General features: G+C 32.9%; 9 protein-coding genes across 9 annotated transcripts; 5 read left to right on the top strand and 4 right to left on the bottom strand.

Annotated features, from left to right (window-relative positions):
• Positions 1-1,078: 1,078 nt before the first annotated feature.
• On the top strand, positions 1,079-2,093 carry TVAGG3_0910800 (uncharacterized protein; the record flags this gene model as incomplete). Its single annotated transcript, XM_001329863.2, has 1 exon — positions 1,079-2,053. One exon carries the CDS (start codon positions 1,079-1,081, stop codon positions 2,051-2,053), a length of 975 nt encoding a protein of 324 aa, XP_001329898.1.
• Positions 2,094-2,132: 39 nt separating this feature from the next.
• On the bottom strand, positions 2,133-2,716 carry TVAGG3_0910790 (EF-Hand domain C-terminal containing protein family; the record flags this gene model as incomplete). The annotated part of the gene is made up of 1 exon (XM_001329864.2): positions 2,154-2,702. The coding sequence occupies one exon, from the start codon at positions 2,700-2,702 to the stop codon at positions 2,154-2,156; it is 549 nt and encodes a 182-aa protein (XP_001329899.1).
• A 2,241-nt stretch (positions 2,717-4,957) lies between these two features.
• Positions 4,958-6,493, top strand: TVAGG3_0910780 (pyruvate kinase protein; the record flags this gene model as incomplete). The annotated part of the gene is made up of 1 exon (XM_001329865.2): positions 4,987-6,462. One exon carries the CDS (start codon positions 4,987-4,989, stop codon positions 6,460-6,462), a length of 1,476 nt encoding a protein of 491 aa, XP_001329900.1.
• A 316-nt stretch (positions 6,494-6,809) lies between these two features.
• On the top strand, positions 6,810-8,676 carry TVAGG3_0910770 (guanine nucleotide-binding protein-like family; the record flags this gene model as incomplete). Its single annotated transcript, XM_001329866.1, has 1 exon — positions 7,000-8,373. One exon carries the CDS (start codon positions 7,000-7,002, stop codon positions 8,371-8,373), a length of 1,374 nt encoding a protein of 457 aa, XP_001329901.1.
• A 518-nt stretch (positions 8,677-9,194) lies between these two features.
• On the bottom strand, positions 9,195-9,965 carry TVAGG3_0910760 (uncharacterized protein; the record flags this gene model as incomplete). Its single annotated transcript, XM_001329867.1, has 1 exon — positions 9,195-9,965. One exon carries the CDS (start codon positions 9,963-9,965, stop codon positions 9,195-9,197), a length of 771 nt encoding a protein of 256 aa, XP_001329902.1.
• A 65-nt stretch (positions 9,966-10,030) lies between these two features.
• On the top strand, positions 10,031-10,682 carry TVAGG3_0910750 (uncharacterized protein; the record flags this gene model as incomplete). Its single annotated transcript, XM_001329868.1, has 1 exon — positions 10,047-10,655. One exon carries the CDS (start codon positions 10,047-10,049, stop codon positions 10,653-10,655), a length of 609 nt encoding a protein of 202 aa, XP_001329903.1.
• A 509-nt stretch (positions 10,683-11,191) lies between these two features.
• On the bottom strand, positions 11,192-12,424 carry TVAGG3_0910740 (glycoprotein 38 family; the record flags this gene model as incomplete). Its single annotated transcript, XM_001329869.1, has 1 exon — positions 11,271-12,413. One exon carries the CDS (start codon positions 12,411-12,413, stop codon positions 11,271-11,273), a length of 1,143 nt encoding a protein of 380 aa, XP_001329904.1.
• Positions 12,425-13,039: 615 nt separating this feature from the next.
• Positions 13,040-14,506, bottom strand: TVAGG3_0910730 (negative regulation of pancreatic amylase secretion; the record flags this gene model as incomplete). Its single annotated transcript, XM_001329870.1, has 1 exon — positions 13,127-14,506. One exon carries the CDS (start codon positions 14,504-14,506, stop codon positions 13,127-13,129), a length of 1,380 nt encoding a protein of 459 aa, XP_001329905.1.
• A 132-nt stretch (positions 14,507-14,638) lies between these two features.
• TVAGG3_0910720 (peptidase M60, enhancin and enhancin-like family) lies at positions 14,639-16,058 on the top strand (the record flags this gene model as incomplete). The annotated part of the gene is made up of 1 exon (XM_001329871.1): positions 14,651-15,775. One exon carries the CDS (start codon positions 14,651-14,653, stop codon positions 15,773-15,775), a length of 1,125 nt encoding a protein of 374 aa, XP_001329906.1.
• Positions 16,059-17,149: the final 1,091 nt, after the last annotated feature.

Below are 17,149 nucleotides of genomic sequence, written 5' to 3'. Positions count from 1 at the left end.
CAAAGCTTTCATACGATTACATTAATTTTTTTAATCGAAATTCTATTTCATTACTACTCAATTTTAAATCATAGCAGCATTAATAGCTCATCTACTTATATTCCATCATAATGTTATTTTATTCAATTTTTATATATCTGATTTTCATATTTTTTCAAATTCTGTCGCAAAATCTTTAAAATTGTTATATTTCCTTACAACACGGTTAATATAGTATTCTCCTTAACTTGTTTAAATGCAATTTTGCAATATTTGGAAATGATCAAAATATCCTAATGTAAACGTTTGCTCTTAGAATTCAGTGTCATAGTCGATTGTTTCTAACAAATTAATCTTTTTTGCATTGATTTTCGAAGTATTGCATTTTCATTACGGCCAAATCTGCTCTCTTTCATTAGATTGATAGCTCATAATAGTTCTTGTAATCAGAGAGGAAAGATCTTACGAAATATACCTCTAAATTTTCACTTTATAGATAAATGTTATATTTTTTCGTTACTCGATTATTGTCCAATAAAACCACAATCATATTAAACTTTGTCCAAAATAAACAATAAAGAATAGTTTTTAAGTTTCTTAAACGGTTTATGAAGGTTCATATTTAATTGATTTTTTTATTTTCAATTCATGTATCTATGGTTCGTTAGTCTATCATCCCTTCATAAATTATCTGCAAAGAATTTTGTAGAATCTCAACTCTGTGAGGAACTACAATAAATTGAAAAGTCATTTTGTGATATCAAAATCCAATATATTATTCTTTCTAATACATATTAATAATATCTTGAGATGTAGTACACTATATATATACTTTCAAAAATCTTATATGTTTATTAGTTATTGAGATAGAAGCGATTTAATTCTTTGAAAATCGACGAAAAGTGCCATATTCATAAAATTATAGGGTAATTCAAAATTGAATTCATTGGGATTTCTCTCAAAATTCATTTCCCTGAAATTTTGTTTTTATTGTCAATAATTTGTTGTGACATTCATTTCCTATACGGTGTAGAAATAAAAATAAATCCGATTTTGTAAAGAGAAAAAAAAATAGTTTCAAAAAAAAAATTATCATTATATGGAGCATACTTTTGATACATTATGCGATGCAATTTCGTTTGCCTTTCGCCAAGAGCAAACTTCATTGCTAAGTCTAGACAAGATATGTGAAGTACTATCAAAACCAGATTTATTTGTCAATTCAAAAACCCAAGGAATTATACCAACCTCAACAATTGCTCGGAGACGTATTTCTAGTACCTTATCAAGTTCAGATTTATTTGTACGTGCAGGTCCACCCAGAACTTGCCTCTGGGCTATTCGTCCTAACAATCCAACCTTCATTAGTGACGGTGCGATAGCAGCATCAATAGAGCAGATGCTTACAACGAATGGTCCCATGACAACCGAACAGTTTGTCGAAACGACCGATTTAACCGGAGCACATAAACCTTTATTTGATCGATTTTTAGCAGAACATCAAGACGAATTTGCTCAACATGAAAACGGAACATGGTGGTTTATTAATCAGCCACTGCCATTACGAAAAGAATTCGACAATTTATGTCATGCAATTTTATCTGCTTTTGAACCATTTCAAGAGGGAGCAACAGTAGAAGAAATACATCGATACTTATGTCTTTCCAGCGTCGGAGGAAAGCTAATTACACGACGTTCAATTTCGAGAGAATTATCACGACGAACAGACGTATTTTTACATTTATCTAGAGCAAAATACGGCATATTGCCATCACGGCGTACATTTCCGAGCCACAATCCTCAAACTTTCCCACAATTTAATTCATATGTACCTCCACCGCCTCCGCCACCTCCGCAGAGGAACTTCATTCCAATGCCCCAAATATTAGGAATAAATGGAGGCCAGCAGGACATATTCCCGATCGAAATTCCGAAAATTGATGACGATAATGATGATCAAAACGGCGGAGATCCAGAACAAAAGTCAATGTTTGATGACCCGATTCGGTTCCATCATGAAGATGAGTTTGATCCAGATTCATTTTTCGGAGCTGAATTTAATTTCGAAATTTGAAAAAAAAAATTTTTTTCTTCTTCTTTCATTTCAATAAAATGTGTTTTAAACTTTTTTTGTTAATTTTACAATAATTTTTTTGTTTATTTAGCAAGTAAATCTAAAGATACTGTGAGAGGGTGCCGAAGTCAAACATTCCCTTCTCATCGAATCTGCGTAAGATTGTCAAAACAAATTGAGGCTCTATACGAGCAGAATCTAATATTTCTTGAGCGTATTGTACTGGAATGAAGCCCTTTCCTCTGTCATCTCTTGCTTGGAAGGCCTTCTTAAGATTTGCGGCTTTTCCTGTCTCCTTAACATAATCAATAGCATTATTAAGATCGCACATTGGGAATAAATCGCAGTGAAGTTCCATAAATTCAAGTGTTGCTTGTGATGCGTCTGTAAGATAGAATTTACGTCCAAGAGCTGTAATTGTGGAGCCAACATAGAAATCTTTGGGCTCGTATGGTCCTTGGACTGCTGGATTTGTGATTTTACCGCGTGAATAGTATGGGTGTGCTTGTGAAGTGCATGGAGATCTGCCTTCTTGGATAGAAATTTCTTTTGTATTCACAAAATATGTAAGGAGGAAAATGCGCTGCTTATCTTCCTGATTTGGGGTGATGAGCTTAGACTGAAATGTCACCTTCGCTTCTCTGTCCATCCTTTGTATAAACCGTCACTTTACAATTAAATTTTAAACATCCAATAATTTATTCAACTTCGAGTTTTGCAGTGGTATATTTGATTTCTGATGTAGAATAGGATTTTCGGATTTTCAAAGTTTTATTTGAGTATCAGAAATTTATTGGATATGAATTTGGAAAAGTTTATGGTCACGTAGGGATAAATTGAGGCAAATGTTGGTGATCTCCATGATTTCCAGGAGAATATGGTAGAGTTCGTCAATATTTAGTAAGATAGAGATGACTTTTTTTTTTTGAAGATTTAGTAATCGTTTTGATATCATAAATTATCTCAAAGCATATCATCACCAAAGTTCAGGAGATCATAAATGAGCTTTATGAGTTGTTGTCTTATTAAATGCAATGTTTAAATTAGTTATTATGATGATCAAATCAATAAATTAATTCGATGAAAATATTTTTATAAATAAGATGTATTTGAAATATATCAAGAGCTTTTTTAAGACACAAAGATTCCTGGTTAGGATCTTGCATACCGCCTCAATTATTTTGGTCAACAAGAGCAATCTTAACAAAGGGTATTAAAAAAAATGACGGAAGGTAAATATCTCACAATACTGAATATTTGCTTAAGCATGATGAAAAGCAGCTTGGGGTGAACCTTTAATTTATGGTAAACCATTATATTAAATTTTCGCCTATCTATTTTAATTGTAATATTGGAGAAACTGCTCTTTAAAATGCAACAAATAAAACTATAAATTTAGATTGTAATTAGAGAATGCAATAATGAATAATTTATGTGCAAGTTTAATTTGAGGTAATTTAGATAGAGCTATATTTCTTGTTTTTATATTACATGTTTCCTAAATTATGCTCAATAGTGTGTATCTTTAACAGATTTATCAGTTATTTTTAATGTAACTCTTTTGAATTAAGGAAAATTAAAACAAAAGATAGAAGTGTAGAAGTATTTTGACATAAAATATGAATTTTTAGTTGGAGTAACGTATTTCAAATCATTTAATTATATTCTCTACGCTCAAGATCCCTTTAATAAAATTATATTTATTAAATATCAGCAAATGTAATATAGAAGTCAATACTCGATTAGAAAAGCAATGGTTCAGTGATTTCGATTATTTATGCATGAAATAAGTAACTTGGAGTAATCAAATTAATATTTCACAGGAAAGATATACATTTTCGACGTTACAAGTTGTTTATTTAATCAAAAAAAGCCTTAAGACTAATTGTTTGATGTGAGTTTCGATCAAAATAATATTTTGATAATTTTCATGGATATTAGTTGCATAACTGATCAATATTAGTATCTTTTGATAGTTTAAGAAAGATTAGTAGATGCAATTAAGCATAATTGAGTGAACAAACATTTTCATTTTTATATTGGGTAGTAATAGAAGGACATTTGCATATATATGAATCAGATGCAAAAATATAGTATGAATTAAGCACGTTTGATATTCTTTGGCTGGTGATCGTAAACGCGAAATTTGCTGAAGAACGTAAATGCATGAATTTTCATTTTGAAAATCTTTGTGCATATTGTTTAGTTCAAACTACCGAATTAATGCCTTCAAACATCAGCTTAAAATTTTTATGCAATGATTTCTTACCTTAGAACATTTAAACTGATTCCACGTAATTCGCATTTTATAGAAAAGTAGGATTATAAACAATTTAGCACGTTGTTATTGATAAATTATCACGTATTCCATCAAACAATATAATTACTGGCTTATTTTTATGTATTTTTTCAGCCATTTTGAAGAAATAGGTTTGTTATATCGCAATTGACATGAATGAATGAAAATAAGTGTGTGTTTTATTTTAAAATATGACCAAAAATTTTCCCAAATTTTATTCATTCTCAAATTCGATCATCTTTCTCAATTGATTGGCGACCTATTAATTAATAATATTGTTAATCAATAGTATTATTAAAATTGCTTTATTCTTTTCTGAAAATAATTTATCCACTCACAATTTATCAAATTTTAGATTTTAAATGTGTAATAAAAGTCTGTAATATCAGGGTCGATACCTTTTATAATTGAGAGGATATATTTATCAATTGAAAGAAATTAATGGCCAATGATCGAAGGATTTGAGAGGTTTTTATTTAATTTCAATAAATTCCCGGATTATCCTTTACAGTCAAAGCATATTAATAAAATATACAAGATTGGAGAAGGGAATAAAATTAATTGAATTCATTGAAAACTATCGATTGATCGTTCTCAAATATCCTTGACAAGGTTTTTTATTAAAAATAAAGACATGACAACACAGTTGATTCCAAAAAGAACCAAGATCGTCGCAACAATCGGCCCAGCCAGTGACTCATTAGAGGTCCTCGAGCAGCTTGCTAGAGCCGGCGTTAACGTCTTCAGATTAAATTTCTCCCACAGTACTCATGAATACCACAAGCAAACACTCGACAGAATCAGAGAAGTCGAGAAGAAGGTTGGTTTCAAGATTGGCGTCCTTCAAGACATCTGCGGTCCAAAGATTCGTGTTGGCAAGTTGGAGAACCCATTTGAACTCCACTCCGGCGATAAGATCATTGTCAGAAGAGATGAGATCGTCGGCAAGAAGATCGAAGATCATGTCTACGAGCTTTCCATCAATCATCCACAGATCTGTGACTTAATCAAGGTTGATGAGTATATCTATCTCATTGATGGTGCCATCAGAGCCAAAGTTACAAGTGTCTGCAAGGACCATATCGAAACAGTCATCGAGAACGATGGCATTTTATATTCCAACAAGGGCGTCAACTTCCCGAACACAAAGCTCAACATCGATGTTATCACACCAAAGGATAAGCTCGATATCGAGTGGGGCGCTAAGAATGATGTTGATTTCGTCGCTATCAGCTTCGTTCAGCACAAGCAGGACGTTTTGAACGCTAAGAGTCTCATTAAGCAGTACGGTGGACACGGAAAGGTCTATTCCAAGATCGAAAAGTTCGACGCCATCGAAAATATCGATGAAATTATCGAAGCTTCCGATGGTATCATGGTCGCTCGTGGTGATCTTGGTATTGAGATCCCATTCTACCAGGTTCCAGCCTGCCAGAAGAAGATCATCCACAAGGCCAACGAATTATGCAAGCCAGTCATCACAGCTACACAAATGATGCTTTCCATGGTCAAGAACGATATGGCTACACGTGCTGAAATCAGTGATGTCGCAAACGCCGTTCTTGATGGTACAGATGCTGTTATGCTTTCTGAAGAAACAGCTGTCGGTGATCACCCAGCTGCTGTCGTCAAGGCCATGGCTGAGACAATCCACGAAATAGAAAAGATCTATCCATACGGCAAATACGATGAATTCAAGTTCGCAGATGAGACAGAAATGGTTTCTAGCTCAACAGCAAGACTTGCTACAAGAATTGGTGTTAAGGCTATCATTTCTCTTACAGCTTCAGGCCAATCTGCCGTTAAGATTGCTAGAAACCGTCCAGAATGTGATATCTTAGCTGTTACACATACAGACCAGATCGCTAGAGTTCTTACAATGGTTTGGGGTGTTACACCAGTCCTTCTTATCAAGGCTGATCGCTTGAACTTGATGCTTGCAAGCACAATCAAGGGACTTCTTCAGAATAAGTCAATCGCCGATAATCATACATACATTATGACTGCTGGTTATCCAACAGGTTTCGTTGGCAGCCTTAACTACGTTAGAATTCTTAGAAAGGAGCAGATCGAGTACTATTCTAATGTTCAGAATAAGGATCTCAAGTAAACAAAGCGTAAATAAATTTTATCTTTTCAAATCTACTTAAGTTTTTTGTTTTTAATTCATTTGACTGAGAAATTCCAAAAATTATTTCTTTTTACGAACATTCACCGTTGAAAAATAACTGACATATTGTATACTATCTATAATTGAAACAATACAAAAGAATAATGGATCCTTTCGCTAAAATTATTATGTTCAATTGTGATGAGGGTTGATCTAATGATACATATAAATTTACGTACTTTCATGATGATTCCCCTTATTATTTTTTGATTTTGTCTTGTTTTTAAAATAATTTTATCAAAATTCAAGATAATTGTTTTTGGCATAGTTATTATTTGAATTTATATGAGTAATATATAGTAATTTCATTAATAAATCCTAAAAATAACATGAAAAAACAAAGAATTTTCTTCAAATTTCCATGAAAATATCCAAAATATAATCAATATCACAATTCAAATCTATTTGCATCAAAATCTGCAGAACCACACTCAGAGACAAAAATTTTTGACAAAATCTCTCTAAAAAACAAAAGTTATGAAGCGCACAAACAAAAATGACAAATTAAAGCATAATAAGGGTGGTCAGGTTAAGAAGTTAAGAAAGGAGCCAGACTATAAGTCTCTTCAGAGAGCGAAAGATGCTTTAGCGAAGTCTGCAATGAACAGAAAGAAAGAAATCGCCAAGCACAATGCAGAAGAACGTTACGCAGAAGTTTCTCAAGGCTTAAATGCTCCAGAAGCTCCTATTATTGAACAAAGTGCCGCTCATGAAGCTTATAGAACCACATATTTCGCTCAATTCAAGAAAGTTGTCGATGGTGCTGATGTCTTACTTGAAGTTCTTGATGCTCGTGATCCAATTGGCTGCAGATCAAAGAAACTCGAAGATTATATTTTAAAGAGAGGCAAACGCATTGTTTTGATCTTAAACAAGGCGGATCTTGTTCCACTTGAAATTTTAAACAAGTGGTTAGTGTTTTTACGTCGTGAATTCCCAACAATTCCATTCAAATCATCATCTCAGCCGAATAAATCAGTAGAAGTCCCACTGCACGATGGCAAATACAAAGGTACCGATGTTTTCGGTATCAAAGAGCTCATTAAGCTCCTTAACCAACTTGCAATGGGTTCATCCATTGTTGCTGGCGTTTTCGGACCACCAAACGTTGGCAAATCCTCTGTTATCAACAGTATCTCACGTCGTGCTGCTACAGGTGTTGCTTCTACCCCTGGTTTTACAAAAGTTATGCAAGAAGTCGAAGTTACAGCCAGAATCAGGATTCTCGACTGCCCCGGTGTTGTTCCTTCCAGCGGTGCAGAGATTACTCCGTCCATGGTTCTTCGTAACTCCATCAAAATTGAATTATTGGATGATCCAGTGGCTCCTGTTTCATATATCCTCGACAAAGTACCAAAAGAGCAATTAGTTGAAGAATACGGTATCGAATCCTACGGAACTGCCGAAGATTTCCTTTCCCAATTAGCCGTCAAACGCGGAAAAATACAAAAAGGCGGAGAACCGGACATAAACGGCACCGCGAGGACAATTTTAGACGACTGGAACCACGGCAGGATCAAGTACTACACTGTTCCTCCTGAAGTTGACGACACACACGTTTCTAAGATAGAATTGGTCGACCAAGACGGAACAAGCTACAACATGGGCAAAGTTATTAACTACACAGAGGAAGATTTCAAGAATTTCCAGATACAACACGTGTTCCAGGTCATTCCGAAGAAGGAGGCTGAAGCAGAGAAAGAAGAAAATAGTGAAGATGAAGACGAGGAGAAGCCTGAGGAAACAAAAAGAAAAATGGCTGCTCCAAAAGTTGCTTTGTCTTCTGCTCAGAAAGAGGAAATGGATAGCCTCGCTCAGGAATTCACTGGTTTGTCTTTCGAAGGTTTATAAAGTTATATGATAAAGTTTATTTATTATTTTCTGATTCTTTTTAATATATATCATAACTAATTAAATAATTATTTATGAGCATCATGACTAAACTTTATATTCACTGAATGAAGAACATCATGACTAATTAAATATTTATTGAAGAATATCATTAATAAACTTTTCATTCATTGATGAAAATGATTGCTAAACTATATGCTAAATGAAGAACTTCATCACTAAACTAAATGCTCATTGCTTTATATCGTTAATAAACTATATATATAATGAATAATATCATGACTAAACTATTCATTCATTGAAGAACATCATGACTAAAATATATACTCATTGCAGAACATTATTACTTTACTATTTGTTCTATAAAGATTATCATTACTAATCTCGGTAATTAATGATGAATAGGATTACTTAGTATTATAATCTATAATGAATATCATCACTAAACAATATACTCTCTGAAGGGTACCATAACTAAACTATATACTCATTCAAGAATATAAATTTGCATGTAGTTATAATGAGTATAAAAAGCATTATAAGGAATTGCATATTGCACTGTTTGCATGAATTCACTATGATAAATATTGAAAACATTTGAACTGCCTGAGATCTGAGTGTAAAAAAAGGAAATTTATTGTTCAATTTTTAGAATTCTTACACAAAGCCAAGAGATTTAAGAAATAATGTTTGACAATATAGTCCTAAGTATCCCTTCAATATATTCATTGAATATTTAGAGTTTGATTTTGAAATTTAATAAAAAAAAATGTAAAATAATCTATTTTTCTTTTTTTTATAATTCAAATAAAAATGTTATTTTATTCTTCGAATTTAACAGGTCTAGCAGTAAGTTCATTTGATTTGAGATCTCTTGGAACCATCATATTAAGCTGATATTCGACTGGAGAGTAGCCAAATGAAGCAGTTCCGTCGTCATCATTAAATACAATGTAGGCGTAAGGATATTCTGCTGCAGTAACAGCGAAACCTGAAATAGGAGCTCCGCCGTTTTCTGGAATTTCTTTGATAAACTTCTCTTTGGCGTCTGTGCCTGCCTCGAATAAGAAGTTTGTGTTTGTAAATTTGTAGGCTGTTCTCTGTGTTTGTAATTTGGAAAGTGGAGGTTCTTCTTTAAGAAGATAAGCTCTGCCTGGTGGAATATTATCCTTGAAGGCTCTCTTCAAGTTCTCTTGGATTTCTTCATCGTAATTATCACTTGTGATGATTTCACCTCTTCTGTAAGAAGAAGTGACTTTCTGAGTCTGTTCTGATCTAGTTTCTACCTTAGTTGTTCTTGTATGTGGCAAGGTTTCTGTTTGCATACGTCCTGTTAATTGTGTAGAGCCTTGATGCATATATTCATTATCTTCTTGTGTATAATCATCAACAGTTGGTACTTTATTGTATACTGAAAGATCTGTGAATTCAACAGGAACACCTAAGAATGGATCTGGTGTAAGATTAGTTTTTAATTCATTATAAATCGGAGTATCCATGATTTCAAACGAAATTTCTGGGATAACGAACTTGGGTAACAATGGATCTGCAGGAAGTTCTGGTAATTGGTTGGAATACTGATAGGCTTCCATCTAAAAAAATTTATAAAAAAAATTGGTCCTAAAAGGTGACATAGCTTCTAAAACCGTTCGACTGTCACGTTTTTAGCACCTATGAGTGAAGATAATCTTAGTAAGCGTGTTTCCTTGCTGGAGAGAGTTGTTGAGAAGCTCATTGAGAAGAATAATGAAATTGCAACACTTAAGGATGAAATTAAGGAATTAAAAAACCGTTTACTTCCATATGAAATGAATACTATGACGGAAACTCAAAAGAGAGCTGAGCAAATAGAAAACGACAAATACAAACAAGCAATAAAACAGAAAACATCAAAAGAAACTAAAACTTCATCGAAATCATCTCAAAATACTGCAACTCCTGTTCCTGAGAAGCCAAGCGAGCAGGAAATAGCTGTCATTGAAACTAGGAGTATTAAAGAGCACGTTGAAAAGCCAGTAGAATCAGTAAAAGCCGAACCCGTCAAACCAGCCCCAATTAAAGAAGAAGCGCCGGTTAAAAAGTCTACAACAACTCACAAAGAGCAAAAGCCTGTTCCTAAGGTGATTTCGGATTCAGATGATGACGTTGATTTAATAGAAGAAAGAAAACCAAGTCCACGACTAACACCACCTCCTCCGCCACCACCACCAGCACAAACAAATCAACAGAAAGTTAAACAAATGACAGTACTGTCCGATTCTGATGATGATATACAATTTTAATTTATTATTAAATTATTTTGTTTGTTCCTTTATATTCTAAAATAGATTTTTCTTTTCGAATATTTTTACTTCTAATAAATGAATCAAACATTATAAAAATTAATAATTGTTATATGCTGCTTGACAAAGAACAGTGTGCCCATCATTATCTTTTGCATTGACATCAGCACCATGCGAAATAAGGGATTCTGCGATTTTGATGCAATTAAATTCGGGGTATTATTATTGTCGTCTGGCGGTTTTAGACGACAATGCGAATTTTCAAATAATAGGATTTTTAGCCAGATAAAGAGCTACTCCATATATCATGCGTGTTTGCATACTATATACATAGATGGAATTGATGTTCTTCCTTTATTTAGGTACCGAAACATGCTTGAAAAATCTATTTTTTAGACGACAATGATAATTTTGTCACTTTTCCAGACGACAATAATAATTTGTCACCTTTTTAGACGACAATAATAATTTTGTCACTTTTCCCAGACGACAATAAAACATCCTCAATTTTAATTCATTCTTTAGATGGCATCTAATAACAGACTGTTATTATTGCTTATTTTAAGCATCATTATAAAAAAAGATGAATAGAATAATACTAAATTAAATTTAAAATTAAATTGATTTGATGAGGTCTTCGGTGAGTGTACCTGATGCAGCTTTATTTGCTCTTGTAACAATAGTAACACAAAGACAAAGAATTACACTTGTAAGTACAAAAATTCCAAGTGCAACAGACAAAATTATGATAATCGTCTTAGAATTGTTTTGTTTTTGACCATCTGGTGTTGATGTTGGTATTGGAGTTGTAACTTCTGGCTTTTGAGTTGGTTCTGGAACAGGAGCTGGTGTTGGTGTTGGATCTGGATCGAATGGATTTGGCTGGCTTGCATTTTCAATCGTGTATAAACCATACTTGGTTGGAATTGTGAGACTTAGATCATCTCTAAACAAAAATGGAGCTAATGTTTCTGTATCTGGAATCTCATCATATCTAAATCTGAATTTATATATTGTTTCAGGATCTTCATCTCCATCAACGGAAGCCAATATTGAATACCAGGCTAAACTTGACATTGTTTTATTTGTATATTTTTCAAGAAAATCAGATGGTTCTTCGTCTATCTTCATACCATCCATTTTCCAGTATCTAAATGTTCTATCAAATTTAGAAATAAAAAGACCATAAGTGGAAAGTCTCTTAGATATATTGCTACCAGCTGGTTTCAAAGCGAATGATTTTAATGTGTAATCTCCTTTTGATTTTGTATCTATAACAACTTTAATGGAATACTCAATATCTCCTTCATCCGGATCATTAAATTTTCCATATGAAGATGTTATGAAATATGCTACTCTAATTGTACATGCCTTTGTTTTGTCTTTGCACTGGATTCTTGTTATCGGAAATGGTTGATTACTCATAGAATATTGTATTGCTGATTTTCCCATTGAAACAAGAGGATTTTGAATCAAATCTGAGTATACAAAGTTACTATTTTCATCTGGAAAGCCAGAAATGCCCACAATATCTGAATCAGATCCAATTAAAACATTTCCAATTAAGCATTGAGATTTTCCTGGCTTTATCCGAAAAACTGTAAAAGATCCCAGTTCAGTCTCTGAGTAATTGGCTGTATTTGATTGATCACATCCTTCCAATTTATCCGTATAATCGATTATAAGCTCATGTCTATCCCATTCATTCCCCATTGCTTTCATATTTGTTAGTTTGAAGGCAATAATGTAACTTAACATTCTTGAAAATTAAAATATTTTTATCTGAAATTAATGTCAAATCTGCCAATAATAATTTCCATGAATAATTGTATATTACACTTTTCGTATTAATCTTAATAAGAAATTGGATCTGATTGGCAAATCGATGTAAATTATTCAAATTTTGGCAAAATAATTTTTCGTATCCGCTGGTCAGATTCCTATTATTTTGGGTGATTTGGATACAATTAATCAAATATCGATTATTCTTTATGTTTAAAGTAAAATATTAAGGTTTTTTAATCTTTTTGAATTAAATTCTTGTTCTATTCGAGATTAGTTTACTTAAGCATCAGGGTCTATAAAATAGCATCCGTAATAAGCTATAAAAAGAAGAAAACAAATTATAAAAAGGAAATTTGAACATCATCCAGTTTTGGAATGAAAAGTATTTAGAAATGCAATAAATATGAGTGACTCAATTATATGTCAAGATGTCTATGCTATAAATTCAGAAAATTATTCAAATGACTCTTCATTTGAATAATATAGACTCAATCAATATTCAATTCATTAAGATTCAATATTGTTTAAATGGCATTATGCACTTTTTCAAATTTTTCCTATTTACAATTAAATATCAAAAAAATAATTAGCTATTAATCGATCATTTCTAACTAAGAAGTTATCAAAAATTCTAAAAATAGAAGTAATAAAAAGATAGCGTTTAAAACATGGTTAATAAAAAAATTTCAATTGTCTTCGTGCTTTCTAATGAGGGATTCAACATAATGTGTGAAAGCCTGAGACTCAGTGATAGCAATGGCGAAGTCCTTATCATCTTTCGGGACAGTTTCTATCCACATCTTTTTGTCGAAGAAGACTCCGTCCTTTGCATCCAAATCCTTCATGAAGAACTTCTTTATGTGGTCAGCGTTGAGTTTCTGTAGCGGTTGGCCGACTGCTTGGATAATTGCTTCAACTCCACCGGCTGAAAAACTCTTGCAAACTGGGTTTTTCTTCCTCCTGAAATCGAGAGGAAAAGAAAAATCTGTGGTTCCTCTTTTATCGTCAATTTCATCGAGCTTCATAGCGCATTCGTTGATCTTTGGGAATGATATACCAACATTGTTACCGAAATCAACCATTCCGGAGTCAGTATCCGCGAGAATTACTCCATCATCAACATCTACGCTTGGAAGAAGGTCGCAGCGTGGAACTCCGATAATATATGGTGTAGGAGCTTCGAGTAATGTAATATACGATGGATTTGCTGGTAAAATCGGAACGACCGCCCCTGAAAATTTCAAAGGACGAAGTAAATGGGATAAAGCTGTAACTGACATGGTAATGTTTTGTAAGGACTTTCCGACAAATACAATCCTGTGGTCACAAAGCGCACAGGAAATTAAGGTAAGAATAGATTTTGTCGGGAAAATGGAAAATAGTGTATCGAATGAGAAAAACTCACTATACTTAATTGTCTGGTTAGGTACAGATGTCGGTCCGACGTAGTGATATGGCGTCAATTTCATTTTATTCTCGCCATGCTGGAATTGGAAGTAGGAATGTATAGAGTCGCATGCAAAGAGTGGGAGATGGAAAGAGTTATGATGTAATATGTTGAGAGTAGCTGTATAATCTTGTGGAAGAACTTGTGGCATTAATTGAGGAACATTGATTGGTTTTGCATATGTGATGTTAGGATTTTGAATTCTGCCTGAGAAATAACTTGCAGCAAAGCGTAAAAATTTCATATGACTGGCATAATAAACATTTCTGCTTGTAATAATATATGCAAATTGTGTGTTTCGAGTGTTCTCACTTGCGTAAAATGGAAGTTTACCATTTTTATGAGTTACAAGAACGCAAGCAGAGATAAAATCATAATTTGCTGAATGAACCCTGAAAATGAACATATCGTTAATTATATCATCTAAAACAGGTTCGCATTGAGGTTTCGTTCCGGTTGGCAATGAATAATCCACGATAGCTGAAAATGGCAAACTTTCAATTTGATTTGGAGGGTAAATAACAAGAGGAATCGGTTTATCTGTTGGTTTTCCGTTAGGTGGTATTCCAACTATTAAAAATTGTGCAAACATGGGCCTGATTGATGTTGGTTTGGGCATGGTAAAATGAAATTCTGAACCCCTTTAATTTTCCGATACGCCCTTCCAAAACAAAAATAAAAGATAACAAGTAAAATAATCAAAATGGCATTAATTAAAATTTTGTCAACGATTATTTTTGTTTCAAATTAAAAATCAAAAATCATGGATCTCTCTACATGGATATATGAATCACATTATAGAGGAAGGAGAATTGGGTTTCATTCTCAAAATAAACAGCAGCTTATGTTGAACTTTCTTGAATTAGATGATAGTAGATTTTATAAAGATTTTATTTTAAAACCCAAAACAAGATACGTCGCATCCGTTCATGCTGTTGGAACTGATATTGTAGCACAAAATGATTGCGGCGGAAATTTATCCGTTTTAGGCGAATGGAATCATTCATCACAATTTAATAATGGCAGAGGAAGTTTTGAAGGCGATCTAATATTAAATTTCATGACAAATTCAACAGGAAAGATTCGATTATCACTCAGATTAGGATTCTGGTGTTCAGAAGCAAAAGGAAAAATAATTTTTTCAAATTTCAATTTGGAAGAAGATTATTCATTTGCCAGATTAGGTACCAGCAATGTTGTTTTTGATACAAAAGTTGAAAATTTTGAAAAAATTGATCTTGATAGAGTCGAATGGTGGTTAGAGCAGAATAATACAGCCTACAATCAAATGAAAGAACTTTACGGTCGATCTCCTTTCAATGGAGAGCAAATTACCATTGAATCTAGACAAGGAATTAATGCTTATGCTTTTGCTGGAAATCCTATTGTATGGAATGAGCATTGCATGCTAGATTATTTTAATTCGGATGACAATGAATTTTCCGCTTGTTTTGGAACAATTCACGAATTAGGCCATACATACGACCAAACGTTGCTAACTAATATTAATTGCGAGTTAATGGCTAATTTCGCATTGTGCTACGCTGTTGAAAACGGAAACCTTAAAATTTTCTTTGATAATGAGATGACGGTTGGAAGAGGTCTCCAAGATGGATTCTATAGACGCTGTTACATGAACTCAATAAAGGTTGGCAAATACCACCATGACGGATTGTTATATTGCTTGTTAAGAATTAAAGACACAATTGGATGGGAACCATTTAAGAAAGTAATGAGAAAACTTATTGGTACTGATAATCAGAAGAAATCACCAACAGAAGCATTGAATATTTGGATGGAAATGCTGATTGATGAATCTGGAATTAATGTTAAAGCTTTGTTTGAAGAAGGAGAGTACAAATTCATAATGAGTCAAGAGAAGCTTTAAACTATTGACTGACATTCTCTCAATTTTTTGGCACACATGCTTTATATCTCAATTTTCTATGATAAAAAGTTAGTATTTTTGATCGGGAAAAAGTTATTATAAATCACTACCTACTACCTCGTATTGCTGTTATACTTTTTTGTTATTTAAATAAAATATGCGCATATTATAAGAGCATATCTGAAAATGATAAGTGCATCCATAAGTTGTTAAGGTTAATTTTGTGAGGGTTGTCTATCAGCTTTAGCGCACCCTTAGAAACAAAATGACGCTTAAAAAAGTTCAATATGACCAATATATTAAAACTTTGAAAGCTTCACAATATGTTTGAATAAAAATCGTTTGTTATGTTATTATATATCTTTGTTTGTTTTTGATTTACAAAATTTTTTTGTTTTCCAGCTTTTTTACACAAGGATCGACTACACCATAAATAAAACATTAAATATGGAATATTATTTTAATTTTTTTTTTATTTTTATTCAGATTTTTTGTAAAGTTACGATATTTCAAAATAGAATCAGTACATGAATCTGAATTTCGAATACATTGCTGCTCATATCAGCGATTATATTAAGAACGAAAACTTCTTCGATACATTTGATATGGAGGCTATCAAAACAATCATTAAAAACTCACATTTGACTGTTGATCAGTACAATACTCTTCTCAAACAATCTTCACCAACTATCAATGCCAAAGAATTATATATATGTACACGAAAAGCAAATGTTACTATCCAAAATCTCGAAGAAGTAGTTTCAATTCTGAAATCTCTCAAAAAATACATGAAATTCAATGTATTCGATGGAATCGTTGATGTTTTGAATCACACTGAAAAAGATATAAGTGATTTTACGAGAGAGATTAAGAATCTTCAAGATAAATTAAAAGCATTTCAAAATCAAACTCAAAATACAGCCAAAGAAACGACTAGCAATCAAACTAATGAAAATTGCAATCATTCGCGAGTTATTTTAGCTAAAATAGCAGAACTTAAACAATCTAATGATTTTGAAACTGTTTACAAATTCCTTGATGAACTTTCTTCGCAAGGAAACCATGCAATGATTTCAAAATCATGCGATGAAGGACTTTGGAGAAAGATTGCTCCTAAAAAATCGGAATATGAATATGGGAAGAATGTACTTCATGTCGCAAGTGAAAAAGGAAATTTCAGACTTGTTAAATCACTCATCGAATGTGGCTGTGATAAAGAAGCAAAGACTAATGATGGATATACTCCACTCATTTTTGCATCACAAAAAGGTCATCTTGATGTTGTTAAATATCTTATCTCTGTTGGAGCTGATAAAGAAGCAAAAGATGATAATGGGTGGACTCCACTCTTTTGGGCATCAAGATTTGATTATC

This window comes from Trichomonas vaginalis, chromosome I (genome assembly GCF_026262505.1).
Source record: "Trichomonas vaginalis G3 chromosome I, whole genome shotgun sequence".
Taxonomy (NCBI): domain Eukaryota; phylum Parabasalia; order Trichomonadida; family Trichomonadidae; genus Trichomonas; species Trichomonas vaginalis.
The sequence above is the reverse complement of the archived record's forward strand: the minus strand, read 5'-3'. Positions and strand labels throughout refer to the sequence as shown.